Genomic DNA, 23,182 nt, shown 5'->3' on the forward strand with positions numbered 1-23,182 from the left:
ACAGAGAATCTGTAAATGAATCGAGATGTAATGGGGATCAGAAGGGTTGAGTAGGCCATCACATGACTCATATGATGATCGTGTAGTAGTTATTAATAACTTGCAGAGTAGCTGTCCAGTTGACTTACTTATGACTTGTCTTGAATTTTCTTGCTTAAAATGAGTTAAAAGTTATTAGAAATAAATGAACATAGGAATTTTTAATTGAAGAGCCTGGGCTGTATATGGGCAACTGTGTCTGTGGGATCATAGTGTCTAGCATCTGACTTTGTGGTTTATTTGCAGTGTTCTCTGTTAAGGGCTGCCCCCAGTTCCTTGATGTCACCATGTGAAGTACAGACTGGAGTTCAGATGAGACTCAGTGGCAGTGCTATTGCACAGCTGTCCACTGGTACACCATGTGGCTTGGCTTCAGGAAAGTTTATTAGTGTTAGTGACCTTTATTCCACCTGATACTTCGATGGGCATCGAATCAAAGGAAGCTCGAGAGTAAATGTGACAGGATTAAGAGGGATTCTTATGGTGTAAAAATAAATAAATACGTTGAAAACATAGTAAATAGCCTATTTGTTATTAGGCTGAAAGATTGTTATCGCCAGAGGGGCAAATGGCTACGTTGCTGAAGTATTAGAAGTGAGATGTGAAATAATAAGTGGGTACCAATCTGTTTAACAACATCTAATACAGTGAATTTCCTTTTTCAGTATAGCAGCATGAAAGCACTGACTTGTTTTAGTGTGTAGCAGCACACAGATCTCTGATTCTGGTCAGAATGTGCCCCTGATTTTAGTTGCAAGGATAATAACAGTTAGCTAGTTTTCTGGGTCTGACTGCTGTTTCTTGGCAGCGAAACACTTAGCTCTGAACCTTTGTCCCAAGTCTATGGTTCTCTTTATAATGCTGACTTTATCTTGGCTCTAGTCTTCCTATAGTCTAATAAACATGTTCTCTCATCAACCTGCATCCATTTTAACTTCTCATTTCCTTTGCTCTATAAGAGAATAAAAAAAAAAAAGGTGACAAAGTGAGCTGGAGAAAAGCAGCCCTCATGCACAATTCCCAAATCATTTGCCATCAGTTGAATGCAGAGCAGTCTTGCCAGGTTGACTAGAAAGAGAGTAGGTTACAAATGAACTGTTAATTTTATCTTTCAGTTCAGGAAGTGTGTTTTCCCCAGCCTGGCTCCAGTGGGGTAGCTGAGTGCTGCGTTGTACGTTTGTGAGTGGAGGTGCTTTTGCAGCAGGGATGCTAATGTATTTTGTCCTGGATGGAGTCAGTTGACAGCGTTCCTCTTCTAGCTACCCTTGATTTGCTTGAGCTGTGTTACGGTATGCAGCATGTACCCTGGGTGACCACTGGAGAAAGTTTGGGTTTTAGTTAATAATAAACTCCAGATTCAATACTAATCAGCTCTGGCAGAGCTATAGTGTGTTTCTGATCTTTGCTTCAAGGTGAACCAGCAATTACTCTACCTGCTGTTAATTTGCTTATTTGAGGAGCAGGCAGTTGAGAAGGCAGGCTCTGAAACCATTGATTGCATCGCATAGAACTGTATCACTCATTTAAAGGGGGGCCAAAAAAAAAAAGGTAGTAGGTTGATAATTTCACATAAATACCCTGGGGATTAAACACGATCTGAACTGTCAGCACAGCTGCAGGGATTTTCCTCGCAGCACAGTGTGTTTGTTCTCTGTCCTGAGCCAACTTTAACAGGATTGCAGTATAATTGGAGCTGAACACTACTCCACAGACTGGTTGCATGTAGTAAAATTAAAGTCGTATCAGTGGGATGGAATGTGTGTGTGTGAATTGTATGTGTGTGTGGGCCATGGGGATAAAGTTTTAATTTTCTTGGGGTGTTCAGACTTGGTAATGGCAGCCTTTCTTGCTTGCTTTCTAATGTTTTGTGAGTAATAGGAAATTGGGCCCTGCCCCATGTGCGTGGCCTACAGTGATTAACTGTGGGATGGAGAGCCCTGAAGTACAGTTAGAAAGCTGTATACAAGAGAAACAAGAGGGGGGGGTTGGGAGAGCCTAATGTTTGCTGATACTTCTAGGAGGGAGGTCACTTGCTTTGTTTACTTGAGACAAAATGAGAAAATAGCTCTGCATCCACATCCACAAGTCACTGGGGTTAATGGAAAAGTATCATGACCCCAGTTTTGAAAATGTAAAGTTAGATTTCAGCCAGGAACTCTCTATAGAGTGTTTCCTCAGATCGTGTTGAGGAATATTGGGTTATTAAATTGAAAAAAAAAAGAATCAGAACAACAACAAACCTTTTCTAACACTGTGTCGGTGTCTATCCTCCTGAAATGCCTCAGGATTGATGACAGAGTCCTGGGCCAGTCATTGTCGTGCTCATAAATGCTTGTGTTGGACAGTCTGAAAGTGGTCCTTTCTCAGCTGATAGCTTTTAGGACAGCAAAGGGGGAAAAAATTGTTTGGAAAGAGGAAACACAGATATATATGCATCAGCTTCCTCCTGTTTCTGACTAAAGAGCTACTTAGGTTTGGTGGGTTTTGTTGTTGTTGTTGTTTGGGTTTTTTTTGCTTGTTCTCACGAATGCTACCTAAAATAGCCAGAGAAGAGGTTCAGTAGAGTGCATCCTTTTAGCATAAATATTATAGCTTCCCATCAGTCACGCAGAGATGGTTTTTGTATTCTCATCACCATGAGTTTAGGTAACAGGCAGCAAAACTCTAGCTGGTAAATATGTGCATAATTCTACAGAAAACGGACGTTTCATTTTCAGTGCCAGACCTTCTTGCTTTGAGTCATACAGGCTTTGGTTCAGAAGCCACATCTGGTAAAAATGAGTGTATGTCATTCAGTAGCCATCCTTGCAGACAACTCAGGCAGATGCCTTTGGTTTCTGTGAGAGTGCCATTCCATCCTCGGCTGAAGAGTGGTGGCTTTCCCCAGTGTCTCAAGGGCATACTTAAATCAGGCTGAGCAATCTGGGTCGGGTTGGCTGCATTGTTTGCACTCATGATTTGCCCATGGTTACTCCTGCTTCTCACCTGGGTGGAGAATAACCGGGTTCATAATGTATTCTTTTGGAGTCACGTAGGCGCCCACATTGTCACCTCTTTCTTGCTATGAACTCATCAGATCTTGCAAGCTTAAGAAGGGTTGGGCCTGGCCAGTGTGCCTGGATGGGATGCTTCCAGGAGAAACACAGGATGCTCAAGGAAGTCGTGCTGGTGATTCAGTAAATGCTGCTCTTCCTTCTGAGTCAGAGCTCTGAGAAAAGGGCACTGGCCTAGCAACCTGCCATCGAGGTGGGGTGGAAAACCCAAAGTCCTTAAGACTTGTGCTTCCTAAAGATCTTTTTGGAAGATTAGTTGCATTTGCCAGCATATTCTGGCAGGATTCCAGCCTGGGTAATTGCTTTCTGCGCACCTAAATTCCTCCTGGCAGTTTGAGCTGGTTGCAGTAATTGCCTTCACTTCCTGTCCTAAACTGCTACTGCTGAGTATCTGTGTGCTGTTAAAACAGCTGCTGTTCTTCTGTTTTGGTTGAAATGGCCCCTATTTATAAATTCAGAAGTTTCTGAAACTTCCCTGAGGGATCTACCGGGATGATAAATGCACATACAAGTTGTTCTGTTAGCAGTGGCCTTTTCTATTGGAGATGGCTTGTACTTTTTCCATCCACAGCAGTAACAGCTTTCCAGTTCTTTAATATCTGCATTCCTTCTGATTTTTTGTTTGGTTTCTTCGCAGGAAACAAAAGAAGAGAAGTCTTCCTATACCTGTCCTCTGTGTGAAAAGATTTGCACTACACAGCACCAGCTAACTATGCACATTCGTCAGGTATGCAGAGTACAAGCTCTCGATTCCCTGTTTTATTAAGAGTTGCTAGTATGCATTTTGCAGTGGTGAAAAACAATTCCACGTGCAAATCAGAAATGTTTGCTTTTCACAATTGTTTTGCCTTTATTTAAGTTTTCCCCTGGTATTAAAAAAAAAGGAAAACCACCAACCAGAAGGTGGATAATTCTTCTCTCTTTCTCTCCTTTCCTTCCCCTCCCTATTCCCCCAGTGGCTCAAAGAAGGATGTGTGTCCTGTTCTGCAGTTTAAGGTATCCTAAGGATCCGGAAAACCACTTCTATCATGAAGCATAAGTCCTGTTTTGTTATCCTGCTTCAATACAGTTCCTTTTAGTGTTCATGCAAATTAAGAAGCAGGAAGAAACAACCTTAAAATCACCTCAGTGTTAAAGAGCCTCTCTGTCCTTTACAGGGTACAGCAGTTTTGAGAGGCAGAATTTAAAATACCCATTTCAAGTATATGATGCTCTTTATTTTTGTCAGATACAGGCCTTGTCTTGCTCCTCTTGAAACATGTATGTGTGTATTATGAGGAGCTTTGGCTTTTTCTATGTCAGAAAGTTCTCCTTGGGATGTTAAAGTTGTGGTTCACCACTGTGAGTCCACTTGATACTCATTACTTCAGTTTTCCCTTCTGTATAACTGTTACTTTTTTTTTTCCTTATTCTCCATTTGGTTTTGGTTTTGGGGTTTTTGGGTTTTTTTTTGTATGTGAAAAAAATGTTCACTTCTTTAAATGCAAGTAAGAAATAATGGTACGTTCAATACAGTAGCCATAGCCATGTTTTGCCCTGGAAAACAGAACCATTTTGCTTCTGTTTTCTTACCAGTTACTTTGAAATTAATGTATTTGAAGAGTATTTGTTTTCATGTGTCTTCCGACATCAAGTTCTTCATTACATTCTCTTTCTTTTTTCCCTCTGATCGCTCACCCTACCCAAAACCTCTACATAGCTTAACATGTTCCAAGTGTCACTTGTTGGAAATGCTGTTGCTGGATGTCTTCCTGTCCTGTTCTGCTACACACCCAGTGAAAGTGCAGTGTGTGGTGGGCATTCCAGGCTGTGCACAGCAGCTGCACTAAGGAGTTAAAAGCAAAGGGAGGGGGCGGAGTTAAGGGGGAGGGCTGGAGAAGATAATTGTATACAGGGCACACCTTAATATAAGGTGTTGTGTCAAGTGGCTCTCTAAAGCTGCTTTTAAGATGTTTACAGTTCTCTCTGATACTGTACTCACACTTGATAAGAGTCATTTAATGAAAGAAAATCATTGCTTTCTTCAGCATAACACTGACACTGGAGGGACAGACCATTCCTGCAGCATCTGTGGAAAGTCTCTGAGCTCTGCGAGCTCCCTTGATCGCCACATGCTGGTGCACTCAGGTGAAAGGCCTTATAAATGTTCAGTGTGTGGACAGTCCTTCACCACCAATGGAAACATGCACAGGTGAGTGCTGATCATGACCCACAAGTTTGGAAAGCATTACAGGAAAGGGGGCTGGGTTCATTTCCTTGGAAGGACTTTGAAGCTGACTAAAGACCCTTACTTGGGCAGAAAACATGGACACTGATATATAAAGTATGGTGTGAAACAAACTCACACACACTCTACAGCTGCTAGGATGATTATGTTGTGGGAGGAGCAAAGTGAAGAAAGAGCTTCTAGTTCTCCTCACATAGTAGTTGTTGTGGATATCCAGAAATATTGCTTTTTTGGTTTTATTATAATTATTACTTTGACAAACAATTTGGATTTCTCTTTAAGGATAAAAATATATAGCCAAGCTGTAAAAGAACTTCTAATTTTGTAACTTCAGAGTAGCAGTTGCAAATGGTTGTACTGGGGCATCTGTGATGGTGGTGGATATTAAGCAGTGAAGTATCCAAGTGGTGCTGTGAAAATACCTCTTCAGAATAATCAATCTTATTTATAAATGCATACATCAGTACTTGCTTGCACTGTAGGCAAGGTACTGAACTACAGATACAGGAGATTGTCTGTGACCAGAGTATCCCAAGGTATTTCACGTAGTTTCCTTCATAGGGATGTAACAGTATTTACAGTGGTCAACTACAGAAACAATGTAAAATCACATAGAATCATAGAATATCTGACTTTGCCATGGACCCATAAGGGTTGTCACGAACTCCTGGCTCCACAGAGGAGTCAAACAGAATTTACTGGATAGTTACAGTTATACTAACTGTAACACAATTACATTTACAGTTAAGCTAACTGTAACTCAGCTCAGGGACAGCACTATGAAATAAAACATAATTTTATAGGATGAAGAAAGTATGGATTTGTGTTTACTACTCTAGCAACGCCTAGAGCATCCAGGTTGGGACCATCCCACTGGCTGGTGCTTTCTTGCTCCATGGAAAGATTGCCCCCTGTCCTGCTGGGAGCACATTTCTGAAACCACTCTGGAATCATAGAATCAGTGAAGTTGGAAAAGACCCCTAAGGTCATCTAGTCCAAACATCCACCCACCACCAATATTGCCCACCAAACCGTGTCCCTAAGTACCACATCTGCACGTTTCCTTTAACACCTCCAGGGTCTCCACCACTTCTCTGGATTACCTATTCCAATGCCTCCTCATTCTTTGTATGGTCCTTTCCCTCTCTCATCTCCCAGATCAGTATTCATTTATTTGCATGGGTGCAGCACCTCAGAACTGATTAAGAGTTTGTGAATTCCCATGTAGCTTTTGTCCCCTTGTCAAAGAGTTTACAACCTACAAAATGGACTGAATAGAATTGATGGAGGAGAAAACATTAAATGAGAAAGGGAAGACATGAAGATGCTCAGAAGAGGTACTGGTTTGGGGCATTGAATAAATAAATCTGACTCAACTGAGTCAGTGGTGAGCTACATTTCCCAAACTGAGTCATTCAGCAGGAAGACAGGGCAGTTTCTGACTTGCAGCTGATGCCAGTATTGGCACCAGAAGGTGAATTTGAGCACCAAGACCCTTATGTTGGATACCACTGTGTCCTGTTCCTCACTAGGCTACCTGCTGAAGGGTTGCAGGTTTTGTTTAGCTTTTTGCTCACTACGCATCTCCTCGTAGTCTCCAGAAGCAGGGAGACTTCCTGTGGGACTTCACTCCAGGCTTGCCAGATGTTGATGTAGTATCCTTTGCTTATCAAGGTTTCCCTGTATAGCAACCCTTATCGTGCTTTAGCAGTAAATCTGCCAGACTGAGTGACTTGCCCAAAAGAAGTAACTGTAGATCAAAACCTTCTGTTGACAAGGTTCTTCATTTAAAATTTTGCCTCTTAATGAGGTGTTGCCTGAAGTTGCCAGGATAGAGTGCTCTGTTTACTGCCTGTGCTAGGAAGGACCTAAATTGTGCAAGGATTCCTGTTGCAAGCTCTTTCCATCTGACAGGTGTCAGTTCCTATCTGCTCTGTGAAACTCTTCTAAATAGCAGCTAATAGATGCCCAGACCAGCAGAGAACAGGATTTCTAATGTCCCTCTCCAGAGTCACACAAAGAGTGGAGTTGGAGAGAGAGAATTCGTGAGTTTAACAGAAAGCTGTGAAAGTTCTGATGAAGAATCAGCGGAGCTTGAACGTTCCCATGTAGTGCCATTTTTGCATGAAATGTGCTCAGTGCCTGGGACTGGAGTGAGGAAGAATTTAGTCTGCTGAGATCTGAACGGGAAAACATCCTCTTTTCTCTTTTCCCCACCACGCTTTGTTCTGGCTCTTACTTAACTGTCTATACCGTCTTTTTAAACTGGACTTTTAAAATACCGTTTAGGGGAAAAAATCCAACAGATTAATTTCGTCAGGGGCAGTGCTGTGCCATAGGAGTGCTTGCTTCTTTTCTGGGAGGATGATATTTCGGATCCATTTTTCCACCTCTAGCAGCCAGGCCGTTAGACATACAGCAGAGCAGCGGAGGAGGGGAGAAAAGTTCCAGTTGTTTTTTCGCGGTTAGAAAGTATCAGTGCCACAATCTTCACAGAAAGTTATTTTTCTTCCCCCTCCCTTTATTGAGTGAAGGGAGAAAAAAACTTCCTTAGCTGTCATTTGTTGCTTTTTTGCATCACAGGGAGGCTATGTTGCAATACCTAGTTTTTGTCAAATGAGAACACTATTTTCTCTGCCTTCATCTAGCTGTGCCTGGGGTGTTGCATGTACTCTTTACCTGTTAAATTGATGCTGCCCTTCCTGACTCCCACAATACAACCAAACACTTCATTTGTAAATGAGTCAGAGCCTCTCACACAAGGTCCAGTTTCTTTTTGTTGTGCTCCTTGGCTCCTTGTCAACAAGTCGAGTTGAATGGGTACTGCAAATAGAGGGGTGGAGAAGGAAGGTTCTCCTGTGCAGCACCATTCAGTAAAAGAGTTTAAAACCTGTTTCCTTTTCTGACCGGGGTGACTCTTGGCCAGGATTTTCAACAAGGAACTGTGAGCTCAGGGCATCTCAGAAAGCTCTCTTATAGCTGCCAGCCTGATCCAGAGTGACCTGAACCTCCAATGGGGACGCTTGCAGTTGGAGAGAGCAAGGATCTCTGGAGAGTGCTCAATGTATAGCGTGAAAAACTGATTCTCTCATTCCTTTAAATGTGCTGTCAGCCTATAGCTGCCTCCATCTCAGTGCTGCCACTCGCGTTTGAGGAGAGTAGTTGCAGTCTGCTATGGTAACAGATCATCCATGTCTGGGATCTGTACCAAAAATGCGATTTGCTGAGAAGAAGTACAACTGGAGAGGACGCTGCCTTTTTTACACAAGTTTCTTAAGCTGGAGTTTTCATAAGCTGGAAGGGGCAAGCCTTGTAGTGTCAGGGCCTGATGTGGGGCTTGGATGGCTTGTTTTCTTGGGGCTTTTAGGAATTCAGAGGAAGGGGTTAGATCATAGTAATTTTTAGTTCTAAATTCCTGTAACTGGAGTGGCACTGTGATCTGAACATAAGAAAATCTGTAGTACAGAGCATGCTAATCCTCTCACTTCTCCACTAGAGAGACAGACTCTGCAGCTTTGTCTCGTTCACAGTAAATTAAAGCTGAATACTCTCAGATCTCTAGCAGGAGCATAAACTCTATGGAGAGAAGGCGTGTATGTATAAATTGTTTTCTGTGACTCTGAGAAGTCTGGGGATTTCCGAAGAAGTGTCTGAAATCAATAGCTTGCAGTTACTGAAGGCTTTCCATCTGTACTGCCACTGTAGCTCTTTCAGGAGTTTATCTGTGAATCACGCCAACTCTGAGGAGTTCTTTTGGGTCTAGACTGTGCCAACAAGTAGGAAATTGCAAGCTTCTTGTTGTGTTTCCACCACTGCGTGTCCCCAGAATGTGAGCAGATGAGTTAGTCTGCTGCTGTGGGTTTTGATGGTGGTGGTGGTGATTCCTAAGGTTTAGCAATGGGCCTTAAGATAGAGAAGGAGACTTTGCTTGACTTACTCTGCTGCATTCCAGTAGAACATGCATCAGTCTTCAGGGAGAAGAGTGATGCCTCCACTTGCTCCAGATGGGTTTCCTTCAGGGTAGGAGGCACTGCCAACAGCTCTTTTTCCATTTCCGTAACTAAGGATGGTCTGTACCTATCACTTTAAAATCAGATTTCCATCCCTGCCAAAGACACGTTCTCCACGCAACTTGGAAACGTTAATAGGATACAAATGCCAGAAGAGAGGCGAGAAATGACCTTCCTGCCAGTTTCCAGTGGGTAGCAATTACAGGCTCCATGGCAAGTTTGAAAAGAGTTCAGGGATAATACATTTATTTCAACCACAACTTCCAGAGTTTGGTAACTAAGCTGCAGCATCCAGGGCTGGTGTTCGCCAGGCTGCCTGTACATCTGATAATGCAAACTCACTGAAGTGTTCTGTATGAAACCTGAATGCCACCGCTATTGACTTCTGTCCTGGCAAAATTCTCCATAGTGGCATTTTCCTCACGTCCTCCTCGTCAACTGTTTATGTACTGTCTCGAGAGCAGGTCTCCAAGTTTGGAGAAATTTTCTTTTTTTTTTTTTTTTTGGCACATGCAAAACAGCACATGCAACAACCACATGCAGAAGTCTTTGAAAATCAAATTGGAAGATCTGGATTGCAGAAGCTATGCTTTGAAGCATGCTTACAAAGGGTCCTATCAAAGAAGGTATTTCTTCTTTTAATTAAGAAGGCACTTTCTTTCTCAGTCTTATTCTCAGCGTTAGATAATTTTCCCAAACTTCTCTTTTTTAACATTGTGTCAAGAGAAAAACAGCTGGCTTTGGTATTGGTGCTTGGTACTGCTCTGCTGTTGAAGTTTTTTTGTACAACACCTCATGTGTATGCACATGTTGCAGAGTGTGTTTGGTTTTTTTGTTTTGTTTTGTTTTGTTTTTGAGAAAAATGGGAAATGCATGTGCTGGAGGGGAACCTGTGAGTGTTGATCATAGAATCATAGGGGTTGGAAGAGACCTCAAGAGATCATCGAGTCTAACCCCCCTGCCAAAGCAGGTTCTGTTTTAGCCAGCCTCCTTCACTGTCAAGGGAGGACTGTAATATGCCGTTTGGAAGATGAATGTTATATCCCCATAAAGGTACAGGCATTGAGATTCATAAATGTTCATGATTTCCCACCTCTCTTTAGCAAGGCTCTGTCTTTTACGGACAGGCACGCATACAGGCTGCCTGTGAGATCTCAAATATCCAGTACACAGAGTGTCTTCAAGATCTGCCTAAATCCATCCTCTCCCTGTGTTCCACCTGTAAGTTTCTCCTATGTTGTTTATGACTCTGGCTTGCTTCCAGTAACCTCTGTGTGTACCTTTGTGCACCTTCGTGGGGTGCAGTGCAGTAACAGCTGCCCAGCCTCGAAGTACAAATAGGATCACTGCAGTGTAGCACATGCATGCAGTCTGGCATTTGCTTAAGATGGAGATTTTTGGAGGTCAAGCCAAATGGGGTGGTGAACTGTTCTTGTTGTTTTATTTTTTTCAGAAGGGAGCTGTCTTATTACAATGTTGTTTGTTTTCTGGCGCACAGGTGGCCAGTTGGAAATTTGGTGTTAAATTTTTGGTAGCTGTGGAAGGTGGAACACATAAAATCTTGAAGTTAAAAACGAGTGCCCAAGGAACTCGCCACGCTGAAAGTGCCTGACACTTCACATGTGTGAAAAGGCCCTTGTTTATTGTCTTGCACAATGGAAATGTCTCTTTGGTCATCTCCTGAGGAGCTTTTATTTCAGCGCTCTTAAATACGAAGAAGCAGGATGTATTACAGGCTTTCAAATCCATCCCTTGTATGTGGGGGATGATTTAACCGCTGTCAGCATGCTAGTAAAAGATAAGCTTCAGCAAATACAAGTGCCCTAATTCTCAAGCAGGGATAACTAACACAAAGGACTAATTGCAGCTTCTAGTAATTGATAACCGGAGCTGTAGAAGACAAGTGAGATATGATACCTGTTTTAGTTTACTGTGCAGTTAAAAATTGTTTCTTACATTTTCATTAATTCATTTTGTAAATAAAAGTGGGGAAATGGAGAGAAATGTTTTTGGTCTCTCCTGTCAGCAGGGTTGTCCAGAGCAAATGTTTGGTACCCTGCTGGGACCTCTGTGTTATGAAGAAGGCAAGGATTTTTCAACATCGAAATCTAGCAGTAGGAGTGTTTCTCTGCTGAGTACATTGATAATCTTTGTAAAGATTAGACATAAACCATTATTTAATTCACATGATGCATAAATAGGATGCTCCAAAAAAAAAAAAGGGGGCATATCTTCAGCTGTAAGCCAACCTAAAGGAGCTCTTGTGTCACAGTACCACTGTGAGCCGTGGGAGCTGTAAGGAGATGCTATGATTTCAGACATGTTAAACACTGCTTGTAGCCTTGGACAGTATCCCCCTTCAGTTATCATTAAAGACCAGCAAAGGAAGTGAACACAAAAACAGTAATGTTGAGATCTGATTAGAATCAAGTGAGGCAAGGAAGTGCGGAGTTAAGATTTATATGCTAACCTTAATTAGCTCTATTGTTCTTGAGAGCTGGAGCATACACAATGAGGAACATTATACTTGCATCTCCACAGTTCTTCAGTACCTAAACATAAGAAAGAATTCACTGCGCTTTTCAGCCCTAGATTTTGTGTGTGCTGCCTTTCATTAATATCTAAATCTGTACTTGTACTTTGTAAGGTTGTGGATTTTTAGGCTTTAGTTTTCTGCAGACAAAGAGGGGGCGCTGCCCTCGGTGGTAAGTTGAGGTCTGTGGTCTGAGTGGTGCTTGGGGAGAAGGTGGTCTGACATCAGAGTAATGCCACCCTCCTCACGGGCAGTAACATAAATCTCCATGTAACAGAGTGCATTCAGCATAGCTTAGTGCTGCTTTGTTAACCATGTCACAGTTCAAACGAGCACAAACCACTTGACAGATTAGACACTAGTTGCAGAGCACATGGCTGCACGAGGCCTTGATCTTTCCGCATTAGTACCCTTTCAGGAACATCACCTCCTCCAAAGGTTTAGCATTCTCAGGGATGCTACCTCCTCTTATCACCTTGAGGAGTTACAGAATAAATAGAAGCTTTAGCTCTGCAAGCACTGGAAAATCCAGGCAGTCTCAGCAACCAGTCAGTCCTTTGCCACAAGCCTTACAGTAACGTGAGGCTTACGGAGATGGGAGCTCTCAAGGTTGTCTGGTTGATATTTCAGCTGGTGGCTTGTCTTACAACCTGTGTACTTCATTTTGAGTGATTCCACGTAGTAAATGCTGGCTGCTGAGAAAGTTTGCTGGGAAAGTTTATATGCTAAGGTCATCTTTGCTTAGCCTGTTGCATGTGCACGTCAGAAATAACTTGCATCGCTTCCCTAATGAGTGTGTGCTCAGTGTTGTCTGAAAAGACTCCTGGGCCAGGTACAAAGAGAAGGAGGAAAAAGTCAGTCTCACACTGCATTTGTGGTTTCTGTCGTTCCACCTTTAATGTATACCTTCCAGCTTTACCTTTTCTCCCCCCAAGTATCCAACCTGCTCAACCTGTTCTAGCTCAGCATGCTGCAACCAGCATACTGCAGTATGTATCCCCTCGTGGGGTCAGTGGGTATTTTTGCCTGTCTCTTTTTTCCCCTCTTTTAAAGATACTCCATTCATAGTGGACCATCAGCATTTGGGGAAGTTTCTATAGCTTTAAAAAATAATCTTAGCCCGGGCCCTTTTGTGCTCATGTTTTTGAGCAGTAATGCTCACCTGCATGATGCACGGCTTTGGCAAAGACATGATCAGGTGCTTGTGCCATGGTGCACACAGGCATACAAACACTGCTTTCTCTTTCTCAAAGTCATCAACAAATGTGCTGTATTTGTCAGGCTGCTCTTCTAGCTGAAGCTTTCTAGCACTCGCTGTGATTTCTAGTGATTCAGCATCAGCTCTCCAGTGCTTTGTGTGGAAAGTTGTCCTAGATTCCCCATGTTCTGCAGCAGTTTCTGCTGATTCCTCTAAAGCAGTGCAAGTTGTGCAGGGACTTCTGTTTCCAGCTGTTGTGCTTGTCTAAAGTAGAGCTGTGGAACGAGATGAGAAACCTTTTCCTGGTGCTGTGAGATCACCGCTGGTGAGGAAGGAGGGCCACGTGTTCAGGAACAGGAGAGGAAATGGGCTAAACACGTGAAGCCTGATGTGCTGGGGTGTCGTCCTCAGCACTACAAGTTTGCACAGCTCCTGCGTGCCCCGATAACCCTCACTTCCTTGCCCCTTGAGCTGCATGGTGACTGCTGATACCAGGGTAATGTGGAGACCCTGCTTGAACAGAGATGTGCCTCTGTTATCTCGTGCAGCTTCCTTGTTTGCAAGCGTGCGTGCCGGGGGAGGTACTAAACTCCATCTGCGCGGTGTCCCCAGCAGTGCTGTGGCCATCTATTTTTTCCTCCTTGAGCTGTGTGACGCAGCAAGTTGTTCTCTGCTGTGTGCCATCAGGATTGCTCAACAGTGGAGTGTGACAGGGCAGCAACTGCGGGAGGGCTCTGCCTGTTTCTGGGAAGTCACCGAGGCTTGTGTTTGCTTGGCTGTTCAAGGGGTGCGGTCTGGGGGGAGGCAGGGTGTACCTGGGACTTCTCCAACCCTGTTTGCTCTTAGGACAAAGCTTTTGCTCCTTCTGACATCCCTTCTTTAATTTTCTTTTTTTTTTTTTCCCCTGATGCTATAATTTAATACAGCTCCAATTGTTCTTACCATCTAATCACACTTGTTTCCTTTTAACGTGTAGTTTAAAATCAACTCTGCAGTTACTGACTAAGCTTTTAGACCATCATAACTAAAGGAGGTCCCTGAAAACCACACATTTCCAAAAAAGATGAAAGAAAACAGTGGTTCAGAATGTCCCAGGCCAGGTTTTTGGTACACTTTCTAAAGCCTTATTCCTGCTTAGCTTTACTATTGTTAATAAACTTTGGTCTCCAAGCTTGAAGAAGCACGGGGGCCTCAGAGGGATCTCGTTTAATACTTATTAAAGAGTTTCTTATGGCTTAGAAGTCTCCATGCGCTGTTTGGCAATGCTGATTTAGGTCTGCTCTGAATTTAATGCAGGCTGCAGGCAGTTGGGTGCAGTGATACTGGGAAGCTCATGCTGCATTTCTCGCCTCTTTTGACCTCACTTGTGCAAGGTTCGATGTGAAGGGCAAATGGATGCTTTCTTTTGCTATCCTTTGGTAAGCTTTGCTTCACAGGCATGCTTTGAATCACTTCCCTGTCTCGGCATCATCAGGCAAATATGTCTCCCTGTTTTCCTTTGAGGTGCTCTGACAACACTTCTGGTAGAGAACAGGAGTGACTTTGAGCCAGGCTGGGAGTGCTGTTGTATCAATCTCAGCCTGTTCTGACTTGCTGATTCTGCATAGCAAGTAGTTGCTTAAATATCTGTGAATACAGCATAGTTATTCAGAAATGGTACCTCCCCCCCACACACTCTTTGGATTTGTAGATTGGTATCTTACCTCTCATGCATGCAGGCAGCTTGCCTTTATTCATGGCAAAGCAAAATTTTATTCTAGGGTAGAAATACAAAATGCTTTGTGTACACATAGGTGTATCATATATCCTTAGGTGTCATGGATTGGCAGCTGCGTGGCACTGGTTAACTTTGCAGACCGTCCTGGTAGTGCTGAAAAAGGATTTCTAGGCTGTCATGTGAACGTAACCACAGGTGCACGTGGGTAATCTCAGCGCAGCTAAATAATAATGCTCACGTCACCCTGATGATGCTGCCTGCCACCCCGCTGCGAGGCTGGCTCTGATTTGCTTCATTGCACACGAGAATGGATGGCCTAGACGGCCCAGAAGGCAGCACAGAGGCCGCCGAAGGCATGTCAGTGCAGCCTCATGGGATGCATCACTTCCCAGGGGTGCTGAGGGGACTGCTGCTGCATGGGGAGGCTCGTGGGGCCCTGCTAGCCCTGATAGACAGGGTGCTCACAACGCTGGGGCTGCTGTGGGGATAAGGAGCTGCGCCGCGAGATTGCAGGCCCATGAGCGTGTGCTGGAGCATCTCCTGCTTGCAGGCGTGCGGCTGAAATGAGTCAGTGCTTCCTGAGCCGATCCTCCCCGGGACCTGCGTGCCCCACCCGGCTCTGCTGATGGAATCGCTTGTGTTGCAAGGGCTCCCTCCCTTAGCACTGCGCCTGGTCCTTTACCGCACGTTAGCGTTCGCTGCTGGTTGAGAGTAGATTGCTTGGTGGTACTTGAAATCTGTTTTGAGTTAGAAGAAGGTATTTCCCAAATGGTTGAGCTTTCAGTATTGGCATGTCTTTTGATTTGCTCTGAAGTGTGCATGCATGTCTGAGGGCTTTTGGGGTCATTTTTGTTGTTTTGAGGATAAAAATAGCAAAGGAGCCAAGAAGAGAAGGCAAACAGAAACTCATCCAAGTACAAATCAGGTCTGATTTGCAAAATTACCTGCGTCTTTCTGGTTCCTGTGATTACCACTGGCAAGAGCTGAGTGAATTGCTCTCTTAAGTGGCTGCTGTTTGTAATTAACACTGGAAATACATTGTCGATACAGACTCTCTACATGTTTTAACAAACAAACAACTGACTAAACTTTTTAACCCAAGGGTATAATGTTTCTGTACTTTTAACTTATGTTCCAGTCATGTTCACGAGACACAAAGGAGAGGGTTAGCAGCAGTGTATTAAGTGATTGCTCCTAGAAATGCTGCTGCCTTGCTTTCTGTTCGTTTAGGATTTAATTCTCATGTATGTGAAACGGCAGAAGCTTCAAAGAGGAGTTCCTGTGTTTTCCTGCATTTCTAGACCATTTGGGCTGAAGTAAGATTTGTTAAGCAGAACAAAACAACACTGACAAAGGTGACATGGCACAGAAATTGCTCAGAAGAGACATCAGTGTAATTTTGAACTCTGTCTTCTCTTATTCTCTGAGCCTGAAGAGCGTGGCAGTCCAAATTTCAACCTGCTTGCCTGCATCCTCCACTCTTGTTGGTTCTGATATAGTAGCACAAAACTGAAACTTAGACAAAAGATAATTTTCTTTTTTATTTTTTAACAAAGGTGATTGCTCATCTGTTGAATGGTAAATATGCTCTTTACTGGACATCACAGAAAATACGTTGTTATGATTCTTCAGAGAGTATTTACTGTTACTTGAAATACAGTGAGTGAAAGATCTCAGGGAAGATAACAGTGGAAGAGGCCAAGCAATTAGATCAGCTAAACTGTACTTTGGACATCTGACCGGTTCAGTCCTTCCCAGGCTGGCTTGGTGAACTTGAGCAACTCTTTACTCTGGGGAATAAAAAAATTGCTATTATACTTTAAATAAAAATAGTCTTATGTTTTACATAAGGTAAAGCATAGGAGGCATTGGTTTTTATATTCGATTTCTGAGCGGTTGGAGTGTCTTTAGATAAGCATCAGATGTGTGAGAATCATCCCCTAGATTCTGATACCGGACTGCTCAAAAGTCACGAGGGAGATGAGGAACCGCAGTGTGCAACAGTGTGTAGGGTACATCTAGTGGTAAAGTGGAGAAACTTAGAATAATATGTGGGATATGAAGCCAGAACCTGAACTTGATACTGTCAGATGATCGCTCTGGTCTGATAATGCCCAGATTCATTGGCCTCCCCACTGCGTTTTCACAGGAGTGGAGATGTGAGAGAGGAGGAGGGTGTTTATACATGCACTGGATCCTGTGCTCAAGAATTAATCTTGATTTAGATGCTGGGACTTTCCCAACCGGGCCCCGCTGAAATTGCTTGCTGCTCCCCTCTGGACACGCTGCTCCTTCTAATCAGACCTACCTGGCATAAACCTCTTGACTGAAAGCCAGCAGCGCTTGCACTGCCGTGGTTAGAAGGGAGAGGCCTTAACTGCGGTCCCTGCTCGTGGGCTGCACATCCACACCTTCCTTCCACATCTTTCTTTTGCCTTGGTCTCTGGGGCAGGCAGACCCTTTCTTTAGGGATGTGGTGCACATAGCAGCCGTGAAAACCTGGGGTGTGGTGATGGTGTGATTTTTCTCACTGGAGACTGAGATGAGGGATTCCCACACATGCTGTGGGATGTTTCCTCCCTAGGAGCCAGAGAGGTGCTGGTGGGGTTCTGTGCATGCAAAGCAGGAGCTCCTGGTTTCGTTTGCAATTCAGCGGGACCTGAAGCTGGGAGCAGCTGCGTTGTGCAGTTGCCTCTTTCAGGATGCTTTGACTCCTCGTTCTAGCCTTGAGCCAGCCAGTCAAAACCTTCCCACGTTCTGGTTTTGGCATTGGAGCTGTGGGCTGCCCTGTTTTGAGACTTCCAGAAGGCTTATATGATCAACATGCAAATCCCCTCTGCATTAAGAAAATACAGCAACCGTTTTTGGAGATGCTGTAAAGATTGGGATGTGACCAATAGAAACTGCCTATCAGTTCATTAGGACACATGCTCTTTTTTTCCCCTTGCTGTGAGTCACCTCCCTTAGGCACCAATCCAACACCACCCAGGGGGGAAAAAAAGGACTAAGGCACTTGAGCTCTGCATGTGTTTGTTTTCACAAAAGTCTCTTCTTCGGTGAAAAGCACTGAAGTATTCACTTGCCACTGTTCTGGTCCAATATGCACCCTTCCAAAGTCATGCTTTGCATTACAGTGTTGGGACAAAGAGTTTTTCTGCCCATTTGCTTTTTCAGAAGCTAGGGGAATTCTGGTGCAACTGTCATCTTAGTCATTCTGTTCACATGACATCGGAGGGAAGAAGAAAGTTGTGGCACACGAGGGGAAGTGGAAGGTGATCCTCCCAGGGAGGATGAAATGAAACGCAGTGAAGCGGTTGAAAAATATGATTTTTCTGGGCGGGCTGACTGGCACACAGTCATAGCACAGTTGGATCCTCTTGGCTCACCTGTGAAATTCTTTTTGTGAGGGGGAGGGAACAGATTATGAGAACTTTTTCACATGCAGCTGTGCTGTGAAAAGCAGAGCGTGTAGCAAGTTATCTGCATTTTTTGCGTAGCAATTCTTAAGCATGAAAAGTTCAGTTCAGAGGTGAATCAGACCTTGTTTGGAAAAGATTTAATTTTCTCTTGCTGTTTCAGGATAATTCTTTGCAAATTTTTCTGGCTATGTGTCTGGACTCATTCTAAATAGAGTTCTACCACTTCGTCTGAGATAATACTCAAAGCCAGCTCGCTTGTAGTACTGGGCAGTCTGTTTAGCACAGTTTTTTTCTCTCCTTCATTTCATCTCGTGAGCCGTAGTAACATTTCAGTGTTCCACCCTCAGTATTTTCTAAGTGTGTGTGCACGTGTATTTGTGCCAAGGAGACTAGTAACCACCAGTTGAAGTGCAGTTTTCTGGGCTCTGCACCATCCTGAGCTTGTCTGCTGCCCTTGGGTTGCTCTGCAGGATGGCTCAGAGCCACAGTTTGTCTGTTTAAAGGAGAAAAGCAAAGTTCCATCAGTTGTGGCCCTGGATCTCTCTTGAGTCGAGGTGGTGGTCACTCAGTGCTCTGGCAAGCGTTACTGTAACAGAGGTCTGTGGCTGAATGTGGGCATCTCCATGCATGTCCTTTCTTGCATTCCATTCTCACTTAAAAGTGCTGAGTGTTTATCATTTTTTCTTTTCTAGATTTGATGAATGTCATCTCATTTTCCTTTATCAATGTAGACGCTGAAAGCCAGGCTGACTTACAAGCGTGGCTTTCATATTCGAAGTATGCCAGTGTTGTCGGGCCAAAATATGTTCTTATAGTCACAGTGGGAAAATAACTTCTAAGCACAGCTTTGTTCCTGTTCTCCTTGTGTCTTGGCAGGCTAAACAGTGAAGTTGAGCGTTTTCGGTGTTAAATGTAAGATCCAATCAAGGCAAACTCTTGTAAAGAAGGATAAGGGATATGGCAACACAAATACTTCCATTACCTCCCACCTTTAATTTTAGTTGGGAAACTTTTAAAGTAAAAGGAGCCTTGGTGAAGGGAGCATTTAACAGAAAGGTTATGGATGTGACTTGGCATCTGCTACGGTTCAGCCGAAGTTGGGTGATAAATGCTTTCTGGAGGCAGAATGACATCCATGTTACAAAGTAAAAGAGAGAGATGAAGATTGTCTCTATCCTTTGTACTGCTTGGCTTTATCTTCCTGCTTATCTTGGGCTGTAGCTCTAGTAATCTTTTTCCTCTCCACCCTTGACTTGATGTAGTGAAACTTGCTTAACCTGTCAAAGGAATAAACCTGCTCACTGTAATGTGGACAGGTTATGACTCTCCTCGAGAACTCTGGAAAATGCTGCTTTCGTTTCAGATTTTTCTCCTCATGATTGTCTGCAGAGAGCTATCGTGGTGTCTGTGATATCTGACCTACACAGTCAAAGTCAAAGGTGCAGTCAGGGTGTCTTCCTGTTTATAGCTCAATAGCTCAGGCTGCTTCCTTTCAAATATGCAAAACCAAAACATGAAGGGATTACCATGTTCCTTGCTGTGGGTATGGATTGTGCTTGTGCTTTCCGGGCATGGCAGAAGTGTGCATGGGTACACAGGAGGGAAAACTGCAGCTGAGGGCAGCTCATGGCTTCAGCACCACGTGTAGCTAAGCCCAGTCACTGCACTGCTGCACCCACATTAACAAGCCCTACCTTATTAGCAGTCATTTTATTGCAGACGTGGCTGGACTGCTTTGGGGACTTGCAGGAGCCAGCGTGTTTGTGTGGATTGTGTCAAGGCAAGCAGAGGTGCCAGGATGGGCTTGCAGTTATCTGCAATTAGCAGCAGTTTCTGCTGTTGGTACAGAAACTGTGGATGAGCCATTGCACCCCCCTCCCATAGGTGCAGCTTCATCAGAACAGGCAGAGAGAAGCAGATGGACAAAGAGCAGGGGAAAATAACTTAGCCCTAAGGAAGCTATTTTCAATGGGTATCTGCTAACAGGAATTCTCTCCAACAGAGAGGAGACTTTAGAAAATAGAAACAAGAAGTCCCACACTTTATGTATAGCAGTTTTTTTTTTGGTTGTCGTTTGTTTTCTGACTGATTGGGATTTAGCTTGGTGGCTTTCGTTCTCTTTCTCTCTGAAAGTAACTGGACAGCTCATTCTGGCTAGATATCAGCCAAGCTGACATCAGGGTAAGCACACAGACCATGTGTATGTCTGTCTGTCTCTCTCTGGAGTAGGGGACAGACAGGCACATGCAAGAGGAAGAATTTAATCAAAACTGAAAAGCAATCTTTACCAGAAAGAAGGAAGTAATAATAGTAATTAAAAAAAAAAAGGCCAACAAACCACATTTCAGGTATTATTTTGCCTCTTGAACTGGGTACTGCCTTTTTTTGGCCTGTTGTTTCCCATTGCTTTTCAAGCGTATCGGCAACCATTGTAGGCAGTTCTCTCTTACCAGTCTGCTGGGAACATCTGCATGCAGATGCTCTCTTCTTGAGCCTCCAACAGTTTAAGCAGCCCGCAGCATCCTTCCCGTTTTATGTGGCCCGTGAGAGTTAACCTAGGAGCCAAATTTGATGCCCCAGAATGCTGGGGGTAGGTGAGTAGTGCAGGCACTGGCTGAACAGCCGTTTTAATCTTGCAGCAGTTCTGCTGTATTTGGGGGTTTTGAATGGAGGCTGTTCCTGCATAACACCCTCAGGAAGACGGCTGTAGTTTGAGACAGTAATGTTACCTTTTCTTAAAAGGTTCAAGGATTATGAAAGTATTGTGCTGGGAGACACTCATCTGGCAGCTTCTGCCCGTGGGTCAGTTTGGTCCAGTGCGTTATCTTGTAGCATCACTCTGTTGGCATCCAAAACTAAAATTGATTTTATGTCATAACGCCTAGGGAGCTGTGAGGACATATGAGAGTCATCTAGATTACAACATTCCCTCATGTTTGAACATGATGGTTTGCAGTCAAGTGAAATGGCACTGTCCTGAGCTGGGCTGGTGTGGCTTCTGAAGGAGCGTGCCCAGATGCCATTAATACAGTCTACCTTGCACTGCTTTGAAGTCATACAGAGGCACAAATGTCACTTCTTTCTTGCTCTCCCAGTTGTAACCGCTAGAAGTGAAAATTTCCATTGCGTATTGGAATGAAGGAACCTAAGTTTGGTTTCTGTCAAAAGCACTTGACTGCTATCAGTTCGAAGCAAAAAACCCTACATCCGTTTTTAAAAAAGTACTAGTTAAGTGTTGAGTACTCAGAAAAAGAAAGGTGGAGTAATACATGTCATCGAACTGAAGAGAACTGAGTGGGAGCATCTTCCTTGGGTTGCAAACTTGGCAAAGTAAGGGGCAAGTGGACGAAGTGCACAGACAGTGGTGAGATTCCTTCCTTGGCCATTTTGTCCCTTGGGTTTACACACTGCACCAAAGAAATGCGCTGGGTGTCTCAGTCACTCTGCTGGGGTTGGATTGAGAACGTCCTGCAGTGATGTACTTCTAACCTGGAACGATGTAAGCGGAGCCTTGTTTTCCTTTCCAGTGTCATTGCGGCAATAAGTATTCTTTGTCCTGGGGACGTGGGTTTGGGAGCACATTTTAGCAGTACAGTTTCGCAAGCCATTCTTGCTACAGTTTCACAGTGTTACCAGTGTTATTCTGACTTCACTTGTGCAGTTGAAATGTGAAGGGCCTGGGAATGTTAGGGGATGGATGCGGGTGCAGGCAGTAGTGAGGTGGTGGCCCACAGCCCCACGCACTCATGGGTGCTGTGAAGAGCCCACACTGGGTCATGACCTGGTCGTATTTCAGGACTATCAGGAGTGTTGTACAGTTCATGTGATCTCTGCTGGGATCATTGAAAGGCAAAGCGTGGAAGTGGTGTTGGTGTTCAAATTGCTGCAGACTTCCCACCCCGATTTGCCCACTGACAGCATCATCTTCCCCTTCCTGCTCAGGCACATGAAGATTCACGAGAAGGATCCAAACAGCACGGCGAGCACAACCCCCCCATCTCCACTGAAGCGCAAGCGATTGTCTTCAAAACGCAAGTTCAGTCAAGATGCTGAGATGGACAGGGAGGAAAGGACACCTGCAAAAAAGGTTCGTTAGCAGGCGTGAAGCAGACAGCTTTCCTGGCTGCCTCCTGTGCCTTTGGCCATTGTGCTCATGGAGCCAGTGCAGGAATATTAACATTTGTTCTCATTACAGCCCCGTTCGATTTAAGACACCTCTGCTTTTCCTCTATAGCCAACAGCACTGTTTGAAATGGAAAATGTATTTCTGATTTCAGAGATTGAAAGAATTATTTTTAGTATTATTCTTTATTGTTTAAATTTCAAGTTTTGCATGTTGATTGCATATATGCCTATTGATTGAATGTATTAGCTAATGTTGGATGAGAAGACAACCAACTATTCTTTCTTTTTTCTTTTTCCCTGTTTTATTTCCTGTTTAATTTATAGTATTCTTGCAGGGTGGTGATTTGAGCTTCAAAAGAAGTGTTTACTTAAGAAACAACTTAAGTGCATTTTTGTTATGACTGGAGAAAAAAAAATCTATAGTATGTTTCCCTTCTGCAGTAGCATAATCCTGCATTATTCGAGTTGCAAGAGCAACCAGAAAATATTTATGCGAAGGCTAGACATTTCCATTAGGGTTTTGTTTATGAAATATTTTACTGCATTTCAGTCATTTGTCCAAAACGTGTGGTGGCTGCCAAAATTAACTGGACCCTTTCTACTTAGTCTCTAAATGGCAAACTGGTAGCAGCTCCATGTAGCTTAGTATCCTTGTTTCCGTGCATGCTTTTCCTCCCTGTAATCAGAAGAGGGCTATAGAAAACATGTAGAAGTTCATTGCTTTTCCATGGACCACTTGAGTTAGCAGTTGGCAGTATTTCAGTGGCATAAATAATTTAGGCTGACAGCTTGCCTGGCTCTCTGAAGGAGGAGGAATGCTGGTTCAGTGGTATATAAACATACAGGTTTATAAGTTGTTCG

At 43.8% G+C, this 23,182-nt stretch overlaps 1 protein-coding gene across 2 annotated transcripts in view; it reads left to right on the top strand.

Moving 5' to 3' along the window:
* The window catches only part of RREB1 (ras responsive element binding protein 1), a 116,862-nt gene that overhangs the window by 56,043 nt on the left and 37,637 nt on the right, over positions 1-23,182 (top strand). For both annotated transcript variants that reach the window (XM_065753411.1, XM_065753410.1), the window contains exons 4-6: positions 3,730-3,819; positions 5,120-5,283; positions 22,139-22,283. In XM_065753411.1, coding sequence (XP_065609483.1) covers positions 3,730-3,819; positions 5,120-5,283; positions 22,139-22,283 — 399 coding nt within the window. The remainder of the gene's footprint in view (positions 1-3,729; positions 3,820-5,119; positions 5,284-22,138; positions 22,284-23,182) is intronic.

Source organism: Cyrtonyx montezumae, unplaced genomic scaffold, assembly GCF_038088225.1.
Source record: "Cyrtonyx montezumae isolate F1298 unplaced genomic scaffold, pur_monq_1.0 scaffold_8, whole genome shotgun sequence".
NCBI classification, from domain to species: domain Eukaryota; kingdom Metazoa; phylum Chordata; class Aves; order Galliformes; family Odontophoridae; genus Cyrtonyx; species Cyrtonyx montezumae.